Source organism: Xiphias gladius, chromosome 9, assembly GCF_016859285.1.
Source record: "Xiphias gladius isolate SHS-SW01 ecotype Sanya breed wild chromosome 9, ASM1685928v1, whole genome shotgun sequence".
Lineage (NCBI taxonomy): Eukaryota > Metazoa > Chordata > Actinopteri > Istiophoriformes > Xiphiidae > Xiphias > Xiphias gladius.
The window spans coordinates 18,652,153-18,677,212 of NC_053408.1; the positions used below are offsets into that span (position 1 = coordinate 18,652,153).

Here is a 25,060-nt window from a genome sequence, read left to right on the forward strand (position 1 = left end):
CAGCAGCAACACTAACTTTCAGATCAGAGAGAAGTGTTTTTTCAGATGCACATATATTTTGTCAGCTTCCTGTCATGGCCATCGAGTCCAGTCTGCACCCCGAGGGCGTTATTGAAATGAAATGGAAATGTCTGACACAGCAAGGAGCCCAAAAGGAAGAAAATTAGCAGTCATTACAGTTTTGAGTTGTGATGTCTTTTGCTCCATATCTTATTTGCCCGGATGTTCATTGCATTATGCCATTTGTTTGTCTGTGTGGCTTATTTTGAATTAACAAAGCCGATTGTTAATCGATTTCTACTCGCTGATTCTGTTTTGGTCTGTGTGTAACAACCAGATGTGTAATTTATCACTCCACTGCTACTCTTTTTAAATACCTGCTTTACATCACCCATGGTGATGGCCTGCCAGAAGACACATGCTATATTCCTTAAATAGAAGTGTAGTCATCGTTACAGAGATAAAGTGTTTTAGTCGCAACATTTTAGTATGGAATGCAGGCTGAATGATTAGTTTATTGTCCTGGAAGTTATGTCGCACACTTTGTATTTGGCTTGCAGTCCATAGCTGTTTTGGTTTGGTGCTGGAGGTTGCCTGGATACTGTCTTCCTGTAGCTCAGTGGAAATGATTGGGGATGATAATACCCCCTATTATGATTAATTATTTCTAATTGAGCTAAGGGACAATACATCACTGCCTACTCTCAATTGAATTATACGAACATCAACAGTATAAAATACGATCAATCTAAGATTTCAGCAGAAACGTCATCTGCTCCACACAACATTAAGATAGAGAGATGGCGCTAAAGACAGGACCGTGATCAAAGCGTTCCACGAGGTGTGGGTTCACTCTTGTTTTTTGTTGCTTAGGGATACAGGAAGCACTTGTAATTGCATAATAGGAAGCTGAAATCATTATACAGTTATAGGATTTTGTGCTGCTTAAAAATCATGACAGATACTGAACCTCTCAGGTATCTGGGGCTTCCAGTGTACAATGCCTAGTGGAACTTTTGCCACTCGAGATTACCTACCGGAAATGTTTAGTATTGGGTATTGTTCTCACTGGCATGTAACTAACCAAATTACCTCTCTGTTTAAGTCATAGCTGGCCTCTGCCATTGTGCTCAGTATTACTTTAAACCAAGTCGAGCTGGAATAAGCTCTTCAGTATGATGGCCTCTGGTTCCCTGAGCTGTGGTCAGACACACTGGATGCCAGGTATTGAACCGGCACTTGGGAAGTATTGTACTCCTACTGAGGGAGCTCTGGAATTCTGTGACTGTCTGTTTCAATCTGTTTCTTTCAAATTGAGCTAAAAATACACACAAGGTATAAATGAAGCAACCACTGCAAAAAAAGAAAAAATTCTGCATTGCCTTGACCAGTGAAAAGCCATCATCTTGGTGACTGGTTGGAGGAGGAACCACTTGAGAAAATACTCAGTTTGATTGACAAGGTTTATTAGGACTTCTAAATGTATGGGGTTTTTTTTTACATTTATGTTTGCCAAACTTTAAGTGTACATATGATAAGAATTGAGTAAAGATGGTACTGCACTTAGTTTCCGTTGGCTAGCTAGCTTAAGTGGCTATAGCTGTTCATAAAATTTCAGCTAGCAAACTATATTTAGCTTGCCAGAGTTAACGCTGCTTGTACGCTCATATGAGTCATATTCAAGAGTAGGGAACAACTACCTTTTTGATTTTTTAGGTTGGAGAACTTGAATTAACAGCTTGTAGGAGTATTTTCTCAGCTTTTTTTAAAAAATTGTTTATTCATACTTTTTATTTATTTATCTTTTAGTTTATCATTAGGTTCATTTCAGTTGCCCCTAATGTAAGTATATCTATAGAAAGAGTAACCTAAAGTGGAAACTGTTCCTAATTGTTTCAGACTAGCTAAAATAGCTACATCATGCAGTATAATGGCTAGTGAGTTAGCTATAGCATTATAGGGAACCAAAGTCATGACTTCACATCTGGGCTATCCTCTGTTCCACTAGCTTCAGTCTCTCATTCAGAATTCCTTTCATCTGTATTTCTGAAAAAATGAAGCATGTTCTTGGGGGTTGCTTTTCATATTCTCAAACAAATTGGCATCCAACACAGCAGTTGCTATTATAGGTTGAAACCTACATGATTTTAACTGCATTAACACTGCATGTCTAGGGTTTATTGGAAATTATGTTCCTTAATGGATGTAAAAAAGTAAATATTAAATAAACAACAATATTAGATTGTTTTTTTTTAAATTACCATCCTTATCACAATATATGAGGTGAACCAGACAACATATAGTTAAGAAATGAAGCAGATAAAAGGTCTGGTCTTGATTCCAAGTGTGGAATTTGCTTTTGGTGGCTGTTCGTGGGAACTCTCAATATGCAGTCCAAAGAGGTGTAGATGCAAATGAAGGAGGCCATCATTAGGCTGAAAAAACAAACAAAACAAACCTTTCAGACTAATGGCAGAAACTTTAGGAATGCCCAAATAAACAATCTGGTACATTCCTAAAGAGAGGGAATGCACTGGTGTGCTCGGCAACACCAAAAGGCCTGGAAGACCATGGAAGAAAACTGAAGTGGATGATCACAGAATTCTTTCGTTGGTAAAGAAAAAGCCCCTCACAACATCTGGTCAAGTCAAGAACACTCTCGAGGAGGTAGGTTTATCATTGTCAAAGTCTACAATCAAGAAATGCCTTCATGACTGTAAATATAGAGGGTTTACCACAATGTGGAAACTACTGGTAACACTCAAGAACAGAACGGGCAAATTAGACTTTGCCAGAAACCTCTAAAAAAGCCTGCCCTGTTCTGCAACAAGATTCTTTGGACAGATGAAACCAAGATTGACTTGTACCAGAATGATGGGAAGAGAATTGTATGGAGAAGGAAAGGAACAGCTCATGATCCAAAGCGTACCACATCATCTGTCAAACATGGTGGAGGCAGTGTTATGGCCTGTGCATGTATGGCTGCCAATGGAACTGGGTCCATGGTGTTTACTGATGATAGGGCTATACTATATGCTCAGATTCAGCCAAATGCTGCAAAATTGATGAAGGACGGTGCTTCACAGTACAGATGGATAATGACCAAAAACATACTGCGAAAGCAACCCAAGAGCTTCTCAAGGCAAAGAAATGGAATATTCTTCAATAGCGGAGTCAGTCACCTGACCTCAGCCCAGTTGAGCATGCTTTTCAATTCCTGAAGACAAACTGACGGTAGAAAGACCCACAGACAAGCAGCAATTGAACATGGCTGAAGTAAAAACCTGGCAAAGCATCTGAAGGGAGGAAACTCAGCATTTGGTGATGTCCATAGGTTCCAGACTTCAGGCAGTCATTCACTGCGAAGGATTTTCATGATTGAAAATAGTCTTTTTATTTATAATTATGTTGGTTTGTCCATTTACTTTTGAGCCTCTGAAAATGAGGGACTATGTATAAAAATAGTTGTGATTCCTAAACAGTTGATGCAATACTTCTGTTAAAACCCTTTAGTTAAAAATGAAAGTCTGCACTTCAATCACATCTTGATTGCTTCGTTTCTGATCTATTTTGGCTGTGTAAAATTATGAAAATTGTGTCACTGTCCAAATACTTGTGAACCTAAATGTAAGTAAAAGTAACTTCACATTTATATTGTGTTTTATTTTTGCAAGCTTACAAGCTAAAATGTCTAGAGCTTTTTATAATATAGCAATGTTTCAGTTAGCATCTATATTTGCTTAACATGCCAGTGCTAAAGTTGTAGGCTACAGCTGGAAATGTTATTATATATACAAATTTAGGCAAACTGTTGACCTGGTGAACTTATGTCTCATTAAGGCATACAACATAAATTTTCAGCTGCAGAATCCAAATTCTCTTGCCCCTCTCTCATTCCCTACCACATGCCTGTTAGTTTATAATGAATGAAAGTATGAAAACTCGTTCACAGAGGCCAGGAATGGCTGCTGTCAAGCCTAGAATTTATAAACCCTCTCAAGAGCAGCATTCTCAGTGATGTCGTGCCTGACATTCCCCGATGACTTCACAAAAATCGCTGCAGGACTGCCATTCTCTGTGTTTATGTGTGTGTGTGTGTGTGTGTGTGTGTGTGTGTGTGTGTGTGTGTGTGTGTGTGTGTGTGTGTGTGTGTGTGTGTGTGTGTGTGTGTGTGTGTGTGTGTGTGTGTGAATTTGTGTTCCTCGGAGCATGTGTGATGGTAGTCGAGGTCGTGGGAAAGGCAGCCACCTACACCCGCTCACAGGCACGCACACACACACGCACGCACACACACACACACACACACACACACACACACACACATTACACAGAAATTCAGTGGCAGAACATGGTCGTGTCTCCTCAGATAGAGGAGAAGTAGGGTAAATAAGCAGTCAGTGAAGGGATCTTATTCTTGCTAGCCTGCTTGTTTTTTCTTCTCAGTCCTTGTTTAGCTTAGTAAATAGGCTCCCATCCTCTCCTGCATAGACACACACCACTGAGCCATGCTGCTTCAGGCAACAGGGAATATGAATCTGTATAGATGGAGATAGCTTGGTCCTGATGGTGTTGTGTTGCGTGAACACTGACAAAACAAAATGATGGCGCTTGTTTACTTAAATGATTGTTTATCTCTGATGAAAAAATTAAAGGCTTGATACCACATGCATGTTTCATGAGGGGGAACTGGATGCAGACAAAATGGCGTACCTCCGCAAATGGCACCTCCCAAGTTGACAGGAAATCACGTGACCTCTTTGTCACGTTTTTGCATGAACACCTGCAATGCGCATGTGCGTAGTGCACTTGTGGCAGAAAAGGTGAGAAGGCAGGAGGATTTTAAATCAGTAAGATACAGAGTTTGTTAAGGATCATTTAAAAAGTTTGGTGACTTTTTTAAAGTTTTATGCAATGTTGTCTATCAAACTTTTATATATTGAAGAATCCAGTGAGCGTAGGTAAACCGATATGGAGAAAATCCCTTTTTGTATTGTTGTTGCAGGTCATGTAAGCACTTTTTTTCAAATATTTGTGTGACATTAACTGAGTTTAACTGAGTTTAAAATGGATACCGTACTGTTGAGTACAAATTGTTTGACTCACGTTACATTAGCTCGCTAATGGGCAGCAGGGGTCAGCGACTCAGATACTCAGTCTGGCTAACAGTTAGAGCTTGCAGTATAGCATGCAGTTAATGTTAGCCTGCCTGTTACAACATCCATCTTTTACCCCTCTGGAAAAAATCTTGGACAGCCCAAGGAATGATTGGATCATTGCCTAACTGGTTTTCAGATTGACATCAAAATCCTGGATGGCAATCTGCCCAAAGACAAACCTGGTACCAAGCAGAGGTCACCACGGGCAGAGGAGGACCGTTTTAACACTCCTATTACATTGTTTTATTTTTTTTTTTTAATTGGTTTACATTGTGTTTCATTCTTTCTTTCTCTAAATGTGCACATGCAACCACCAAGCCAGATTCCTGATATGTACACATATACAGTGTTTGGCCAGTAAAAGTATTCTGATTCTGAACTATGTGTTCCTTGCTGATGTTAATTGTAAACTTTTTGTAGGTTTAAATTGCTGGGGTCAATTTGACCCCAAACATAAAAGAAGTCTGTTTATTTTATCATAAAAGTTGTGTTAATTTTGATTTTGACAACAGAGCATGCAATAAAAGTGCTAAAAGACACTGTCTTTCATCAGTTGCTCACAGGATCTTCCAGAAATTGTAGAAAGAAATTGTATAATAAATAAATTTGATTTTTTTGGTACAGTAAAAGCAATGGTTGCCTCCCATTATGTTGCCCCAAATCTGTGCTATTATAAACTTAATTAAAAATATTGCATAAGGCCTTTAAGAGGATCACATTTAAAATAAATGTATAATGAATCAACATTGCACATTTTTTTAAATCCGTGTGCTTCTTCACCGGAAGTAAAATGACAAGAAGACCAACTTCCACTGCTGAGGTTAAGTGATTTCCTGTCCACTGTAGCGGTGCTTCTTGTGGAGGTCCGCCATTTTGTCTGCGGCTACGTACTCTCGTGTTTCATTGGAAAAATGTCAATTTCAGCCTTAAATTCTTGTTTCTCGACACAGGTGAAGCATTTTATCAAGTGCTCCACGGGTAATATAGTATCACTTATTTCCATTGCAATTCAGTTGATTCTTGAAACAAGTTCATTTGCAGTACAAAAGGATAAGGTTAACATTGACAGATTTTTTTAACTGGTATAAAGAAACATAAGATTTCAAACCTAAATACCAAATCAGATGCCTCGTTTAAATCCTTACTGCACTGCTAATAAAGGTTAAACTTTATAATTGCCTGCCAGCCATCATTAGTGAATGCAATAGGGATGTTTGTACTAACAAGTTTTCAGTGTGAGGAAATATAGCTCCCTCATGCATTATTGAGCACTACACTAGATCAGTTTAAAAGCAGAAAAAGAAAAAACACAGTAAAAAAAAAATCATGCTTATAACAAAGATGTGAATTTTAAACAATTAGAACTATTAGCATGTACTTTAGCTCACCCAGGTCTCTCTGCTCTTTTTGTTCGGCAGGAACAGCTCTTCCTTACACTGTCCAACTACATCTTCACGGCGATCTTTGTGGCCGAGATGACTATAAAGGTAAGAGACCTTGGATTTCAACTGATACATAGCATCCGATGTAAAAACCTCACTGTGAGAGTGCAGGCCACAGGTGTTCTTTCCTCATGGCTCACTTCCTAAAGCCCAGTGCAGATTTTTCAAAAGATGGTGGTGATTTTAGCCGGTGATTTTAGCCATACTTTGATTTGCATCCTATGGTCTATTTCTTCTTATGTTTATCCTTTTGAAGGTGTATATATTTGTTTTGCATTCTTCCATGAAGTGATGACTGACCTCTGTTCTTTCTAATTCAGCTGGGATTAGCGCTCAAGTCACAAAATATTCTGTAGCTGAGGATTTATTGGTACAATTAAATACACTGGTTGCCTCACATCAACACCTCTCATTTCTCCTGAGCTTTGAGAGAAACAAGATGTGACACATCTGTGTTCACTCACAATGTAAAAATTTTACTTAAGCTGGAGAAACCTGACCCAGACTCCAAAAGCCGCTCTGACACAAAGCTGCAGAGAAAATATAGAGTCTGCCTGATACCCGTGTGTACTGTAAACCCAAAAACCACACAAAAAAAACAGAGTTAAGAGGGAAGGAATGGAGAGGAAGAGAATGAGAGATTGAGAGTCAGGCAGACAGTGAACAAACAAAGTGCGCACACACGCTTACAGTGCTGTTTCATAATGCTAAGCGGAGGACTGTCTCGCCAGTATTCAAATGGCCCAGCTTTGAATGGAGGTCCATGCAGGTGTGGGCAGGAGCAAGCGGAGGTAGAAGGGAGGAAAGTTCATGAGTGTCGCTCATTCAAAGCCTCTGTCTCTATTTTTGGTCCCAGTGCAACTGCTGGGCTCAGGAACGTAGGGCCTGCACACACACACACACACACACACACACACAAACAGACCACTGGTTGTATTTATCATTTAGTTTCGAAATAATCTCTTTAGGGGAAGTGATGAATATGTCATTGTCAGCAGTGGAAGAACTACTGAGACCTTTTACCTACATAAACATGCACATGAATTGCACAGTGTAGAAATACTCTATTACGTGAAAGTCCAGCATTTAAAAAATGAGTTAATTTATTTTTCCACCTTAGAGATTTCTCCTCTAAACTTCTGAGATGGTTTTATACAGATAAATACTTAAGGCTCAAGAGGTTAAATTATCCATTATTTTACAAAATGCTGTTGTCTATGTCTATTGTTAGCAGTTACATAAAGAAACATTTGCCCTCTAAATTTCCCAGATGGTTTTATCTAACTGCTCAAGGCCTAAAGAGGTAAAATTACGCTTCTGCACTTTTAAATAACATATTAAATGCTGGACTTACTCATAATGGAGTATATTTACATTGTTGTAGTGGTACTTAAGTTCTAAATACTAGTTTTAATAAAAATAGAGTTGCTAATTTCAGAGACATTGTGGGATTACTATTTTAAATGTAGTGGAGTAAAAAGTGTGATATTTTCCTCTGAAATATAGTGTAGTGGAAGTATAAAGTAGCATAAATATCCGGCTAAAATTTTAGATGTAACAATTGATACCTTCCCATGTTGAACTCAGCTACACAAAGTGGGGGGGTCGATGGAAGCTGCCTGGACTATCACAGAGACCTGTCTGTGTTCATATAGTTTAATGGACCTCTTTGATGATTCCCCAGACACATTATTCATATACAGTATCTACTGTTATGAACTGATTAGCATCAACTAATGTAAATGATCTTCTCCCTATCTCACTTTCTGCGTCTCGCTCTCTCATCTCCTCAGTTGCATGAAGCAGAAATAGTTGTCTTGGCCTGATTTAATAAGTTTGAACTAAAAAACAAAGTCAGCCATTGTCTGTTATTTTCTGGAATGCAAGTTGCTTCATGGAAGAATAAATGATGAGTGGAACCTATAATAATTAATGCAAAAGATGACTTGATCTGAAATCTGCAATTGTAGAGACAGACATTAGATACTGAATTACCGATTCATGTATCATTTTATGCCCTAGAGTTACTACTTAATTTAAATGTACCAAACTAAATTGGTACCACAGCAGTTTACTCTTGGTGTTATCGGCTATGTCAATAACATACAGCATGTACACTCTGCTATACGTTTATGTGTCATGCCTCTCTGTCCCTGTTTGTGTCCAGATCGTAGCTTTGGGCTGGTGTTTTGGGGACAAGGCCTATCTGAAGAGCAGCTGGAACATTCTGGATGGGATGTTGGTGATGATTTCTATTATTCACATCCTGTTGTCTTTCATCTCCAAGAGGGGTACCGATATTCTGGGCATGTTCAGTGTGCTGAGGCTGCTGAGGACCCTCAGGCCGCTACGGTAAGTGGCTCTCCCAGGGACACAGAAATTAAGAGACACACAAACACACTGAGAGGACAGACCATCTGAAACTGTTGATCGAATGAAGATAAAATGAGGTCTTATGAGCTTACACAAACCAGTAGTTGGACATGCTTGGTGAAGAGTTACAAAGCAAGTACCAACCGGACCCCATGTACAGTATATATGTTGGAATCTCTCCATTTCCCAAACTCATGGGATGATAAAGTCTCCCGAAGTCGATATTTGTTTCAGATATGAACAAAGTGGGCTTTCTCTCAGCTTTGACATGGAGCTTTTGGGAGATTTATGTGTATTTTTTTGTGCGTGGGTGTGTGTGTAGGCATTTACTTTAGAGTCCATTCACGCATGTGTTATTGTCAGTGTGTACACAATTGCACAGTTATGTTTATTTGAGCGGAAATAAGGCGGAAATCACCAATTTGGAGACTGTTTTTGTACCCGTATCTCTAAATATGTATGTGTGTGTGTGTGTGTGTGTGAGAGAGAGAGAGAGACAGAGAGTCAAGGAAAGACTGGGAGAGAAAAGAAAAATGTGTGTCTTTGTGTAATATTTGGCGGAGTCTTTACATGTGTGTGCAGTCCTTTAGTTTTAGCCTCAGGGTGTGTACTTGCACGTGTGTGGCGTCATGCTTGATTTGGCTCACAGTCGCATGCTTGGTGTCTCATCTCGTGAAGAGGTGCTCTTGAGGCTTTGCCCTCTCTTGAATATTTATCACAGTTCTCAGGAAGAGCACAAAAATCAAATATTCATTTTCGTCCTGCCACATTTACCCACTAAACACCGCTGATCTTCTTTTTGCTTTTTTAACTTTCACTTTTGACATGAAATTGAAATCTGCTGCCCACACGGCTATTGCTCCTTCTGCCTTCCAAGTGTTTCTTTCTTCTTTGAGCTTGTACTGTAATGTTAGTGTATCTCAACTAGGTAATGAATTTATGGGTAAGAAACACAAGCAGTTAGACAATCATACACGTTTTAAACAAAATCTCCATGTCAGCCCAACTTATTTAGAAGAAAAAACAAAAGTCTATGGTAAAATTATCACCAAAACTGTCTGTTGTAAACATCCATCCATTAGTTCAACTTTGACTCATTGTCATTACAACCGTTCAGTCAGCCAACTCCTGTGGAATACATTTTTATATGAATAATGTATTCAGCTCTGAATACATTAACAGAACAGAAAAATATTTAAACGAGAACAGCTATATCGTGAATTTGACTGCATTATTCTAGGTGACCACAGAGAGCAGGAGGACACTGTACGGAGGTGTAATGGGCTGTCGCTCAGCAGAGTAACCGGCTGTGTGTGTATCTTAGGTGCGCAGTGTGTGGCAGGAAAGTTAAGAAGACAGCCTTCTGTCATCACGTAACTTTTTCTGTAATTACACATTTTAATCATCGACATAGCCAATGATACAGCACGGCTGCTGTTGTTAACCTGTAATTACGCTGATTTTGTGAGAAAAAAAAAAAAAAGACATCCCAACCATGAAATAATGATTTGGTCACCTGGGCTGCCTGTCCAGGTGTTTACCAGATGTGGGCCGTGACTTTTTGCCAGCTGACAAAAGGGCAAAGAAGAAGAGATTTAGGCGTTTTCATGTTGTTCAGGCTTTTCAATGCGGACATAGTCTCTGGTGGGAAAAGAGTGAGCAGAACATTTTTTATGTACCTAAACTGGGTATATGTGACCATCTGAACTAGCTTGTCGGCTTTGCATTAATTGCACCTTTCAGGTGTGCTCACTTTCAGTTTTGACTCAAATGTAAAGTGGTATATATAATCTGGCAGAGCTGTTGACTTGTTTACCGCCTGTCTGATCTTCTGACCATTCGTGTTTATTGCCTTGTTGGACTGTTTTTCGATTTCACCATGTTCCCAAATCTCAGCAATTACTTTGGTAGGTACAGTTCTTTTATAACCAATGTAGATTTAAGCGGTTGATAACACATATGGTCCTTCAACATACTCCAGAATTTGGCTTGGTCACCACTGTTGTGGTTATTAGTTTAAAAAAAACTATAATTTTACATTAAACTAGCAAGTTAAATGTGAATGTGACATTTGAGAATGAACTTGCTGTCACTCAAGGGACTTTCTAATTAGATCTTGTGCAACTGTGACAAACAGAGCCTTTGAAACGAGTACCTGATTGTCACTGCTCCTGAATTCTCTGTCTCTAAGTCATTCTGCTGTGCACTCTGCCTCATTTAATCCCTAGAGGGCAGCCGGGCTGAGGCTGTATTAGTGTCAAGTAGGGAAGGTTTTACAGTCAGATTAGAACATATGTAGCAATTACAGGAGGAAATTGGACAAATTTTAAGTTTAGGCGAAATATTCTTGGGGGCAAAGGGCAACCATTTCTCTAGGGAGTGATGTCTCCAGTCTGAGAAAAATGGAAAACGGCAGAGGGAGAAATTTTAGGAAGACTGTATGAAGACAGGCAGAGAGTGAGTGAGAAAAGAAAGAGGAAAAGAAAACCTGGTAGCTTGGCTCTCTTCTCCTCTGAGGCTGCAGATGAGTTACAGGAAAGCAATACTGTAAAATCATTTTTAAGGTAGTTATTAACTTTCAATCCAAAAGCAGGAAGACAGCATTAAAGGTTCCAGCGTATTAAGCTATTAGTTTGCTGCACATACAGTATGGCTTTATTATGGCGTACTGCTGGTACTTAAAACCCTGTTTGAGATAATTTGGTCTGGTCAGAGTGGAATTACTGCTTGGGTTCCAACAAATATCCCTTTGGGAACCACAGCACTTTTAGAGTTAGGCACGTTGGTGCTTCAAGTTGTTCTGCAAAACTTAACAGCGCACACCTAATCTAACTATTAAGATAAAGGTTGGATCTGTTTGTTAGTTACCTGTTTTTGACAAAAAAGTTGGCAAAAAATGAGCATATTTTTTGAGTCTTCACTCATTTAACATAACAAGTAATGGCCAGTTTGGAAATTAGTTCCCACTTTTGCGGGAAGTGGGCTAAGATCGAGTTAGCCAAGCTAGCTCAATGAGCACAGAATTTTAAACTCGCATTCTTCCCTGGTTTTTTGGGGACAGGTGCCTGTGTCTCGAAGCACCATCTTAGAGCTACGATTTGAAGATTTAATTACAATATGGACACAGAGGCATCGTAATGTGCATGACTACATCTGTGGAAACATTTAGTTGCAATTTAGTGTAGTCATAGTTTCCCTTAAAGAGTGTTAGTATCTATAGTATCTTCTAATCTTATAGTATTGAGAAGGAGCCTCCTAGCAACCACCACCAAGTGCCATCATCACTGAAGCCAAAGCTTTAGAGGCAATACCAGGAATAACCGCTAGATGCTTGTGCTAAAAAAATCTGTCGCCTAAAATCTGTAGCCTTGTTTCACTTTTATTCATGCGGGTCTTTATGGGGATTAAAATAAAAAATAAAAAACTGCTTCATAAGTTATTAAGGCTGAAAGTGAGAGACAGTTTGAACCGTCTTTATTTGACTGAGAGAAATCTCAGCCACCAGTCACCAGTATGATGGAACACATGCTAACAAAATCTGCCTGGTAACTATCCTACATATGATGACAGAATTTTGAAACTTTATGTTTTCTGCTGATTCATAAATTCGGTAAACAAAATCTCAATCTTCATTATTAGTGAAATCCATTACAATTAAGTAATTGATCCAGTAATTGATTAGTTCATGTGAGATTTCTGTATTTGTGTTTTTCTCTGCTTTCCTCGCTGGTTTGAAGAGGGTTGGGTTCAGTCAGGAAAAGGTGACAGGTCACAAACTTGCCTGCACCAGTCACAGTTCAGCAAATATTTGAATCAGAATCTAAGGACAGTTCGTGGGATATTCAGTCATAACTCTGGCTTATAGGCTAAATTTTGTGTAAAGAAAGCAAGTTACGCTGTAGATCTAAGTTAGTAAGTGCTTATACAGTTGAAAAACTGCATAGTTAAATGCAGTTAAAAAAAATATTAGTGGCTACAGAATCAGGCCATAATGTCTTTACCAATATTTTTGCAATTGTCATGAGTAAAACTAAAAAAAGTTAAAAACTTTCTCTCTAAAATTATGAAAAAAAAATGTGCCTGTTAAACACACCACGAGGCTGATGCAGCTTTGTAATCCGTAAAGCTTCTGTGTTAGATTCAATTGCAGCTCGTCGTCATCCCGGTTCGATTGCGGTAGACTCACACTCACTGGGGGATTGAATTAAGTATGAGCTTGTCTGTGTTTTCCCCTCTGGCAGCTCAGTGCACATGGGGCTCACACGGGAAGCATCGGAGCTGCTGATGCTGACACGGGCATAATCATCAATCAACAATCATTTATGTGCTCAAAGGCTGAAATCCATGGCAGCTTGTCACTTTGGCAGCCGAGTTTTGAACTATGTCTACCTTAGTTTTATGTCATGTGACATAAAACTAAGTTTTGCACGGAACTATCGTGCGTATTCTTGCATTGGTTGCTACATGCGTTGTATGAGTATTATTGCAACAAGCAGGCGGCTTTGTATTTGCAAATGTGTTTGTGTGCAGTCGTCTGTTGCTGCTTGCTTCTCAGTACAGATACCAATGACGGCATTACATTGCACAAGAGCGGGTGGTCCCAAGGAATGCACGATCGTGTGTGTGTGTGTGCGTCTGTGGACATGACAGAATGATACATCAGCTTTATTTAGCAGTTCACACGCACACACATACAATACACACATACACACACAACACCCCTCTGTAGTCATTCATCAAGCCCACATCCTGAGCTGAGGTAAGGCCTCAGGGAAGGCCCAGAAGTTAGTACCCTGTGTCACCAAATGGCACTTTTATGTCACCCAACACCACCTACACCTTATTGAAAATTCAGCTGCAACCTAGAAAAACCCATCCCAACCCCTCCCCATCTCCCATCAGTATGTCCATTAAAAGTACAGGCTAACACTCCCAGGCTTCCTTGGAGTCACACTAATCTAAAAAGCCTCGTGATGTTTGTGAGGTCAGGGCAGCCCAATAAGTCTATTTATTGATAAATCCCCCCCTGTGGTTGAATCCTGTCCCCTCAGCCTTTGAGCTCATCCATCACTTGATGATGATGTAATTACCCCGAGGCCACCATACTGGCTACTTTCTGTGCTGTCTCACTAGTGTGTATGTTTTCTTACCCTTGCGTCTAACAGTGCAGATGGTGGCCAGTTAAATCAGCACATAATTACCATTCCTAATGACGTTTAGACTATGTTTGTGTGACACCGGAATGCATTGACTTACAGTTTACATTTCCTTTTTTAGCGACGGCTCCAAGAACAGTAAGTGCTAAAGTTTGAGAGAGAGAGCTGGAGAGGAAGGACAGCTGTATATTGAAAGAGAGAAGACCTGGTAGAAATGTTTGCACCAAGGTTGAGCGAGAAAGAAAGTTTAGACAAAAAAGCAATATAGCAGCTGCCTTGTTTTTTTAATCTATCTATATCTTCGCAACTCACCAGCCCTCCTCTCCTCATTCCCCATTTCTATGTCCCAGCGTCGCTTAATTACACCCAGTGTTTGCACTGTGGGAACACGCCTGCCACTTATTGCCCTACTTGTTGTTCTCTTTCCTCAGTGGGAGGGATATGCCGGTGGAGGAGAGAGATGGGTGGTGCATGTGTGCAGGTGTTGTGCATTGCGGCATGCTCCTTCCCGCTTTGTATAGCAGGAAAAAAAAGGACATGTTGTGAACTGCTGTTAGCGAGCGCTAACTTTTTCTCCCTCTGGCTCCCTCCATCCAGCTATTCCTCATCCTCATTTTCCTGTCATATGCAAATAGGCATTATGGAGACAAGCCAATCGCAGTGTGTGTCCTTCACGTACTGCATCATCAGAGTGTATTGACTCATAATAAGAGGCTTGTCTCTCCCTCGTTCCCCTCCTTGATAAGCCTTTTATTTGTCAGAGTGGAGCTCAAAAGGAGAACATGATGTAAAGAGGCAGAGAGGTTGTGTGGAAACATCTCTTTTGCACATAATGTGTGATCTAAGGGAGTGAGGTGGAAAACGGCGGTAAACGATGTGCTTCTGTCCTTGATGGACTCTGCAAGCTCCCTGACTTCCCCAACAAAGTTCACTTTTTCTTTTTCTTTTCTTTTCTTTTCTTTTCTTCACCCATATTTATGCATGTTCTTCTTTTTGCTTTTTCCTTTCACTTTTTTAACTTTTGTAAATTGTCAAGAAAGACAGGCACAACGAAAGGGTGACCAGTTGACTTAGATCAACTCATTTAAATGAATAAGGGAATAAAAAAACCTTTGAAACATCATCATACATACCTAATCATTTGACTAGACTAGACTAATTCAGCAAGCAAATCTTTGCATTTCTTATTGACTTTAAAGAGATTTGTCTGATTGCTCAGAAAAGATGGGACAAAAACACCTAAGCTGGACTTTGATCACTGCCTTTCACGACAAATGCCAATCAATGGAAAGATTTTCAGATACTCACATCTCAACTGCATCACCTGCAGCTGCAGGCACAAGCACAAGCAGTTCTTGAGCACTAGCACCCTCTATAGGCTAGCAGCAGCACTGCAACCAAACTGGTTTTCAATAGAGAGGCAGTGAGTTGCAGAGGGATGAGGCGTCGCCATAGGCTCGTTATTCTCTGATCAGGGCTATTGATCAGTGGCCTTGGACAGTCCTGGGTCCTTATTATCTCATGTCTACTCTTAATGTGCTATTGACCATTCCTTCACTCAACTGTCTGCTCAGGGGAAAACGTACAATGCAGACAAAGACAAATAGATGAAGGCAGAGCAGATTATCACTTCGACAGCTTCATTGTCTGTCTTGATATTTTTTTTCTTTTCAGGCCTTTTAATGTATGATCTTATCAGTCACATCATATTGACTTTGGTGTTTGCATGTTTCATTTTTGTGCTGTGTGTGGGCTCATGCATGTACATCTGTGTTTACTGTGTGAAAGCCTGTGCAGATAAGTGAGGGTGGATTGGTAGATTTTATGTAGTATGAGTGTGTGTTTTTCCGCCGGAGAAGCTCAGCTGCAGCGCAATACAGTACCGGGTGCCATGCTGGCGCCAATTAAACATCCTCATCAGTCCATTGGCTTAATTAGAAGTGTCTGTTTCCTTGACTGCAGAAATGAAAGGAAGCAGAAAGAGGTGTAAAAGAGGGGAAAAGATGGTTTTTAAAGAACAGCGGGAGTGACTGAAAAATAAAGTTTATTTGTCTGTGAGCCAAAAAGTGTTTTGGTTTGGAAAAATTCTGAAATGTGGGCACATAAGAAAAAAGGGCTTCCAACTGTGGGAAATCAAGAAAAAAAAGAAAGTGTGTCTAAGTGTGTGTGCACACAGGGTGAGGGCCTGGGGGTATGTGGGGGGTCTGAGGAGGTTGTGGGTTGGAACGCTGCAGGCTTCCCCGCTCCATCTGGTCTGAGCTATATTGTAAGTGAGCAAAGAGTGCCCTGCACAAACAACCACAATCACACACATGCGCATACATACAGTGCACTAATATCTTATTATATGCTGTTTTCCAGCGTGATCAGCAGAGCCCCAGGGCTGAAGCTGGTGGTGGAGACCCTGATGTCGTCACTGAAGCCCATCGGCAACATTGTGGTCATCTGCTGCGCCTTCTTCATTATCTTTGGCATCTTGGGAGTACAGGTGAGGAGGAAGGGTGAGGAGAGTGTGAGGAAAGGGAGGATACAGACAGAAATAATGAGAAAACAAAAGGGAAATAAGGCTGCAGTCTAGACAGCCATGACACAGACACATTACCCTCCTCTTACCATGCTTGACAGTTTGACGTGACAAATGTTGTACATACATTTTGGTAGTACATACATCATGGAATCTTAGCAGAGAAATTGTTTTTCCATGCACTCTCCAAATTATAACTTATATGCCAAGACACTTATGTATGCTTATCTGGTCGCAATGGAGTTTTCATGGCTAACAGCCCAAGGACCAATCTATACCAATGAGCTCTGTGCCCTTGGCGTAGTTCAGGCTCCTGTGTATCCGTCATCAGCATGTTTATGTCCGTAGACCATCTGTCCAAGTAAAGTAGTGTCATGAAGGGTTAATGGTTGTGATGATACCATGAAGCAGTGATTGGAAGCTATAAGGTTTCTATAAAACCCACTGCAGTACCCTTAACCTCCGATGTTGAAAATGTTCAAGATTTTGACAATACAAGCCTGATCATTCAGATGACCTACAATTTTTTTTTTTTGCAATACATTTTATACCAAATAGTCATTCCTCTATTTTGTACTTCAATTTCCAAGTATTATTTTTGGCAGACTCTAATCCCAGCAAATGCTCTAACCCTACATTTATTATAACCTCATCCTGGGGCAGTCACACAGCCTGGCAGTAGGTTCTGCCAGGCCGTGTTCTGTTCACATTATTGGTCTTTTTATATAATGTATCTATTTAAAAAGCTTAGGTGGTAAGGTACAGTACCTGATACAAAATGTATACAGTTTATATTCAAAAAAAAAACACATTCTCAAGGTTAACCAAAGCTTTCCCAGTTGGTGTTAGCTAAGTCAAGTGGGTATCTTGTAAGGTTAAGGTCCTCTTAGTACATAAATTCCATTTTCTTTCACTGCAGCTATGAAAAACAGTCTGGAGAAAGACAAATAGGGAATTTTGAATTTTTAACATACATATGGGAATATGAGTATTACATTAATTAATGACCGTGTAATGACCAATTAATCACAATGTATGCAGTCATGAAGGATAACTTAAGATGGATTTGAAAAACGTCCTACTTCCAACTGAGTTTACATATTTTACCCGTCCCCAATTTCTAAAGCCAAACTTAGCTCAAATTGTGTAATTTAGTCTTAAGAATCATTGTTCTGTTGAGGTTCACTCGAAAATAATGACCATATATGTGTTGTCTTTCCCCAGCTCTTCAAGGGGAAGTTCTTCTTTTGTCAAGGAGTAGAACCTCATGTAAAGAACATCACCAACAGGTCAGACTGTTTGCAGGCCAACTACAAATGGGTCAGACACAAGTACAACTTTGACAACCTGGGACAGGTACGATCTCAGAAATGCTAAGACTTCTGATCAATAAAATCACAAACTAATGGTCTGATAAACTGCTCGAATGTTACGCTTTTACAACCTTTGTTGTCATTTTGGTATTTACATATTTTACCCATTCTTCTTTTTCTCTGTCTCAGGCCTTGATGTCTTTGTTTGTTCTGGCGTCAAAAGACGGCTGGGTGGACATTATGTATAATGGACTGGATGCTGTTGGAGTTGACAAACAGGTAAATCTGAACACAGAAACACACAGATGTAAAATAAGTCCAGGGCACGTCATGGCAGATCACTTAGCTATAACTGAAGAAACGTATTTGGTGCCATCCATTCAAAAATGGTTAGTGATACTCTCTGTCATTTATAAGTCAGAATTCATTATATTCACACAGTAAAAAAAGGCCTCTGAATATCTATAAAATCCTCTTTTCCTGTTTCAGCCAGAATTGAACTACAACCCATGGATGCTGCTTTACTTCATCTCTTTCCTGCTGATCGTGGCCTTCTTTGTGCTCAACATGTTCGTGGGCGTGGTGGTGGAGAATTTCCACAAATGCCGGCGCCACCAGGAGGCCGAGGAGGCCAAGCGCAGAGAGGAGAAGAGACAGAAACGCAGGGAGAAAAAGAGACGGAGTAAGGAGAAGGAGCTGGCTGGTCGGTAGTCTTTCCACATCTTTCTGAGTCCTGCTTGATTTGAGCCTGAGCCTTTTTTTTTCTTTTTGCTATTTGATTTGGTTTGGCCGAATCTGGAAGAACGCAATTAGTGAGCTGGTACCAACAATAGTCGCTACTCTGCAGTAGAACCCTCCCTTTTCCCTCGACCGTCGTCTTTTTCTTTCTTTCTTCGCCCACTGCCTAGTTTTTGTTGCATTCCGGGGGTCACCTACCTTGGATCTGCAGACTCTGCTACAGACTGTGGATGCTCTTCTTTATTTCCAGCAGAAAACTGATCAAGTTGGATGTTAAGAAAAGCTTCCATAATTGGTTGGTTTGCAGAACTAGGATAGCTGACTGCTGGTGTTAGCCCCCTACCTTTCCCTCCTCCCTTACCTTGCCTGGTCTACCGTAGATGCCGTGCTTGGGATGGCCCATTGGAGCATGCCCAGTGATTGCTGACAGATGGGGCTTGCATGGTGGTGGGTATACAGAGCTAGAGGGAGGGGGAGTTGTTGATCATTTAATCGCCCTGATCTAAAAGGAGATGACCCCCCTCCCTTCCCCTCTTCTGCATGTGGTTTAGTACAGCCGCAGGGGCAGGAATAGAACCAAATCTGGAAGAAAATGAGGAAGAGTTTCCCCCTTAGTTTTCCTGTAGCTGAGATCTGAGATCACTTTGGGTGAGATTTGTAGGAGTTAGCGTTGATTCCCTGCCTGTCCCCCCTCCCCTCCGGCTGTATAGGAGTTGGTGAAAAAACTTCTTGGTTTGGTTTTAATTCTTTCCACTGCCTCCTACACCCAAAAACACAAGCGCTAGCATCTGCTAGCATTAACCTTCTTGAGAATTTGGTGCCTATACTTACAGTATTTTATTCACTTATTCCAAAGGCACATTCTTTTTTATATTTCTATGAGGAGGAGTGGACACTATGGGTTTCTTAAAGCTGAAAGAAAATTCTTTTTGATTTCCTTATATATGTTAATTTTATTTGATAAACGGAATGTTTCCGTTCAGCTCTTGAGAAATACAGATGGAAATTGATCTCCCTTTTTCAGGACGCGTCTGCCAAGGGTATCTGACAATCGAGAAACCCCCGAGATCCTTGCACACGCTAACACATGTACACTTTATACTTCAAGAGGCCCTTCTCGTTTTCTTGAAATCACAGAAGGCCTTTCATATTTCATATTTGACAGCTTCATTTCCGTTTTTGCTTTTTCCTTTTCTGATTTTTGGTTAAAAATTCTTGTATTTTTTTGGCCAGGAAACCTTTTTTTTTTTTTTTTTTAAAACAGTGTTGTTTAAGGTGAAAAAAATGGCTAGATGTGGGTTTATTAGCAAAATAGCAACACAGAAGGCAAGACTGCTTATAGAAAGAGAATGATTACTTGTGTTACTCAATAGAATACAGTTTATAAGATGGTTGTAAATGTCTGCTTTGGTTTGAACATTTTTTGGAGAGTCAACAGCTTCTTCATCATTACAAAACAAAAAGTGAAAGTATTAATCCAAAGAACTGGACTCAGAATCACTGGAAAGACAAAACATAGGAACATAAACCAGCTCAATCTTTCATCGCTTCCTTCTGGCCTTACTCCATCCCTCTTTCCCTCTTTCTCTCTCTTTGACTCTCTCCTGTTTCTAACTCTCAGACATCCTTCCTACCTTGCTTTCTTCTGCTTCTCCCTGACTAACACAGTCTCATTCCTCTAGATTTATTGGTTCCGGGGGTGAGTTGGGCCCTCTCTGAAGGCACATTGAAAGGTACAGAGTTTCTAGCATGTTCTGTGTGTCCCTTTAAACCCCCCCACCACCACTGACCACGACCACCAACCATGGTGGCTAGGGTTCTAAGTTCAATGATCACAGGAGGTAGGGCCCCATCCCGCATCCACGCCCCCCTGCTTCTATCCCATCAGCCCTTAGTCCGCTGGACATGCTGTTACCTGTTTTCTTTGTCATGCTTTGTCTTTCACAGCTCTTCCACACCGTCCGCGATCCATCCATTGTCCACAGCACAGCACTGGTGCACCACCACCACAAGAGAAGAAGCCTTTGGTTTAGTTAGGTTGGCAGGGAAACTGAAATGCAGATGGGGTGAGACAGGGAAAGGTACTGAGGAGCAACAAATGTTGGACTTGCTCTCAGGTAAAGGATTCCATAACTTCTTTTTTCTTCATAAGCCAAGGGAAATATAGTCCTATGATAATTACTTCTGTAAATCTGGGAACATGGTGACAATGCTACAACCAAGTTTGACAGGGCAAGAAACATGAGGAATGAGATTATAAAACAGGTTGTAACAGGGCTAAGACTAATCTAAATAGGTAGGCAGTTATAATATTTACCATGCCCACAATATTAATTTAGCATGATAGCATGCTAACATTTTGTAATTAGGACTAAACACATTAATTAGGACTCAATTTTGTCAACCTCATGGTGGTTCTAGAGGACAGGACAAGCAATGACTATATCCTCTGGGAACCATGAATGACTTTAACTAATTTTGTACCAATCCATCTAGTGAATGTTGAGATATTTCATTGAGTAAGTGAAAATTTTGTCCTTTTGGTGGCTCTAGATGAAAAGTCAGGTGATCATAAAAATCATTGGGATTCATCTCCTTGGAACCATAACTATTTGTACAAAATGCATTGGCAATCCTTTCAGTGGTTGTTGAGATATTTCAGTATAAACCAAAGTGGTAGAAAGATCTACTGACCAACAGGCTGACATGGCCATCCTTAGAGCCATGCTGTTAGTGTGGTTAAAAAGCAGACTAAAGCCCCATTTCTTCAGAATTAACATTACAGGGGGAGGTGGGGAATAAAATATTCACTGTGCTATTCTATAATTTAATTTATTGTTCTGGACTGTTTTTTAACATTGGGAAATAACAGGATATGGTTGTAATAGCTATGCTGGGGCACGGGAGAGTTGAAGGGAAGGCAAGGAGGGAGAGATGTGAGGGGGATACTGTGTGAGGTGAAAATGAATCATAGGCTAATTTTAACACACAAACATGAAACGCGAAGCATTGTGACTTACACTTACCATGGACATCAGTATTCCCAGTGTCAATCGCAAATAAACGACCAGAAGATGAAAAAGAAAAAAGTATGCTTCAGAACTTGCCTGAGAATCTTCTTATTTTTAAGTTTTCTTCAGAATCAAAATAATCCAGTGATAGTTGTCTGTACATCTATGGATACTATGCAAACAGGAACTGCTAATAGCTAATTCGGCATACTTTCAATGGTGCCAGTTTGCCAGAATGGATTAATAAAACTACCTGTAGCTGACTTTAGAGCAGAAAATTTGATGAGCTCTTGGATGTCCTGACAGCTTTCATTTTTTCTGGTGATATTGGCTCCCAAATAGAGAATTTGTTAGTGTTAGCATGTTTCCACGGATCAGATTAGCAGATTTTTCCATTTTCACACAGAAGTCAAATTTCATGCTGATGTGATTTAAAAAAAAAAAAAAAAAAGGACATACAGATGTTCACAGGACCTTTGATATTTTTACCTGATGAAGGAGCTGATGAAAAGTTCAAGGATCAGCAAAGTTATTAGGATTCACTCTGAGGGGCACATGAATGACTGTTTAAAAGGCCATGGCAATCAATCCAGTTGATGTTGAGATATTCACTCAAAACAACAAATGTCAGCCTCATGGTGGAAGGTAAGAGATTCACCAAAATCACTATGATTTATCCCGTGGGAAAATAAATCTCTGTAAAAATTTGAATGGCAATTCATTCAATAGCTGTTCAGTCTGGACCGAAGTGCTGGCCTGACCAACTGACAGACTGACAATGCCAACCCTTGATCCTAAAAACAACAGTCAACAGTTTAGCAAAATTATCTTAGCCCCTTTATTTTAAAGAAAAACCAAAAGTGAGTCCATTAGAAATGTTGGTAATAATAAAGAGGGCAACTGTTTGCACTGACTAGTATGGTAGGTTGTGAAGGTCAAACTTGAGCCAGAAAAGGTCTGTAAACTGTGATTAATGTTTACAACAAATGGTATAGGCAATAATTTTACTACATCCCTTAATTTTCTCTTCCAAATCAGTTTGGCTAACCCTTCTGATCATATAAATGCCTGTGTTTCTTTCTTATCAAACTTCTTTTTAGCACGTCACTTAAACATGTTCCTAATGACTAATTTCTCTGTCGATTAAAAAGTAATTTAAATTTAGATTTGTTGACTAGTCTAATAGTAAGAAAACACTTTGAAAACAGTCAAAATTGAGCACAATTTATTCGTAAATTAAGCAGAATCACAGGATCTGCAGGTAATCGATGTCATATTGGTTTGCCAAGTTTGGCTAATGTTATCAGTGCTAGCACCAGCAGCCTTCTTTCAAGGGAGGCTAACATCCACATGCCCGTGCTGAATTGGGGTTATGCATTCCAGTCTGGTGGTTACATGCCAGTCTATTCTGACACAGCCTAGATGCAACCTTATTTTCATTTTCTGGATCAAAATACTGCCAAACCACGCTTGGGTTAGGAGATGTCTTCTGTCCCACTTTCCACTTGCTTGTTTACAACCTCCTTGCTTACAACATCAATAGCATTAGTGTGGGGAGAGAGGGGCTGCCTTAACATCTTAGACGCAACAGTTAACTGACGTTGTACATTAATAAAATGTTAAAAATTAGATTAACCAACTAGTATTTCTGGTGCCGACTACCAAGGGTAGCAACATTTAATCATTTAATCGACTAATTGCGCACATTCCTGATGTCGCTGCATTCCCAGATCTCAACAATGAACTTGCTGAGTACAATGTTATAGTTAGAGTTGGCCAACGGAATGATGGCCAAAGCTGTGATAACAAGGCCCAAGTTTTGATAACTCAGAATTATCCTTTAAACTTGACTAACATAATCTGTCCCTCTCTCATTGTACCTTGTAACTTCAGCTCACTGCTCTTACTGTAATTTAGAGCCAGAGAGCCAGATAAGATAGTTTGATCAGGTTGTACAAGGGGTGTCATCTTTGATCAACAGCTTCTTTCTGTTGCTAACAACCTACAATAGCATCCTCTATTAAAGGTCACTGGATTCCATTAAAGGGCAATGGACCAGAAATTCAAACAAGAACATTCTGTTATTCTACCCATGAGTCTGTGTGGACTTAAAAGCTTAATTTAAGACGTCCAGTACCAAAATATGTAATGTGTAACCATAGTAAATTACACAGCAACAAACTCGGTTAGAGGATCTGGTTTTTCTAGCTGCAGTCTCCACAGCTCAGGCTTCAAATGGCTTCAAATATTTTCTTTTGTGGAGAACAGTCAACTTTTGTTTATCAGACGTCCATCCGTAGGATACCATTATTGAATCATGATCTAAAATAGAATTAAGGCTCTTGCCAAACTGCATAAATTTCTCTCGACCTCCTGGCTGATTTTCTGCAGCACACTGTATCCAAAAGGTTACAGCGGTACAAGTTGTTCTTAAGCAAGACCACAGCAGGTTTGCTTACAGCAGTTGGCTCTTACTTGGCATAAAGGTCATCTCAGAGCTGTCTGACCACTCTGACTGGTGTGCTGGCACATGTGGCTGAATTGTCACAACTAGTTTCCATGGCAATCTGGTTAAGGTATTGTTGATAGGTGGGAGCTGCTGAGAGGTGTGTTACATAATGACAACCCTTTCACTAACTCTACATTATGGAAGTTTGTGTGTGTATGCTTGTGGTTATGTCTTTGTTTTTGTTTGCACATATATTACCAGTTGCAGTGTGTGTTAAATAGGGGCACACTGCTGGAAGGTAGACTTGACTGTGATTGAAGGTATTCTTGTGTGTGTGCTAAATGTGTGTGTGTGTGTCTGTGCGTGCGTGCGTGCGTGCGTGCGTGCGTGTGTGTGTGTGTGTGTGCATATGTGAGTGTGTCAGGCAACAGATGGTTGCTGAACAGGTTGTAAAATATGCAGGAGCAGCTCTCATCCCCAAATCCCTTCTCCTTTCAGTCTGGACGACTGTCTGAGGGGGAAGCAACAACCCCACGCCACTTTGTTGATCCTATGCTGCATTTTGCCTCAGGACACAAGGATTTTACAGTATTTTGATATTTTCACCCAAAGGTAATTACAGAAGTTTCAAAAACACAAAGCGCACCCATAAAATACGGTGTCCACACAGTGTGGTACTTTTATATTTGTGTTAGGGGAATCAGCGCTCAGAGAATAAGGTTTTTGTGTGTGTAGGCGTGCATGTCATGCACAGTGTATTTGTGTGTGAGCATGTGGACTCTTATCTTCAGCTTGCTCTGCACTGGAGCAGCCATTTGTGGAGGATAGGAGGAGAAGAGGAACAAAGAGCATAGATGATTGAGGAGGCGCATTAAGATTTTGACTGAAGATGGAAGGA

At 40.2% G+C, this 25,060-nt stretch overlaps 1 protein-coding gene across 1 annotated transcript in view; it reads left to right on the forward strand.

Annotated features, from left to right (window-relative positions):
* cacna1g (calcium channel, voltage-dependent, T type, alpha 1G subunit) overlaps window positions 1-25,060 on the forward strand; it is a 254,326-nt gene that overhangs the window by 185,664 nt on the left and 43,602 nt on the right. Inside the window, 6 exon segments of the mRNA XM_040135842.1 lie at window positions 6,575-6,643; window positions 8,766-8,950; window positions 16,489-16,615; window positions 17,876-18,007; window positions 18,154-18,243; window positions 18,454-18,667. Of these exon segments, the coding sequence (XP_039991776.1) occupies window positions 6,575-6,643; window positions 8,766-8,950; window positions 16,489-16,615; window positions 17,876-18,007; window positions 18,154-18,243; window positions 18,454-18,667 (817 nt within the window).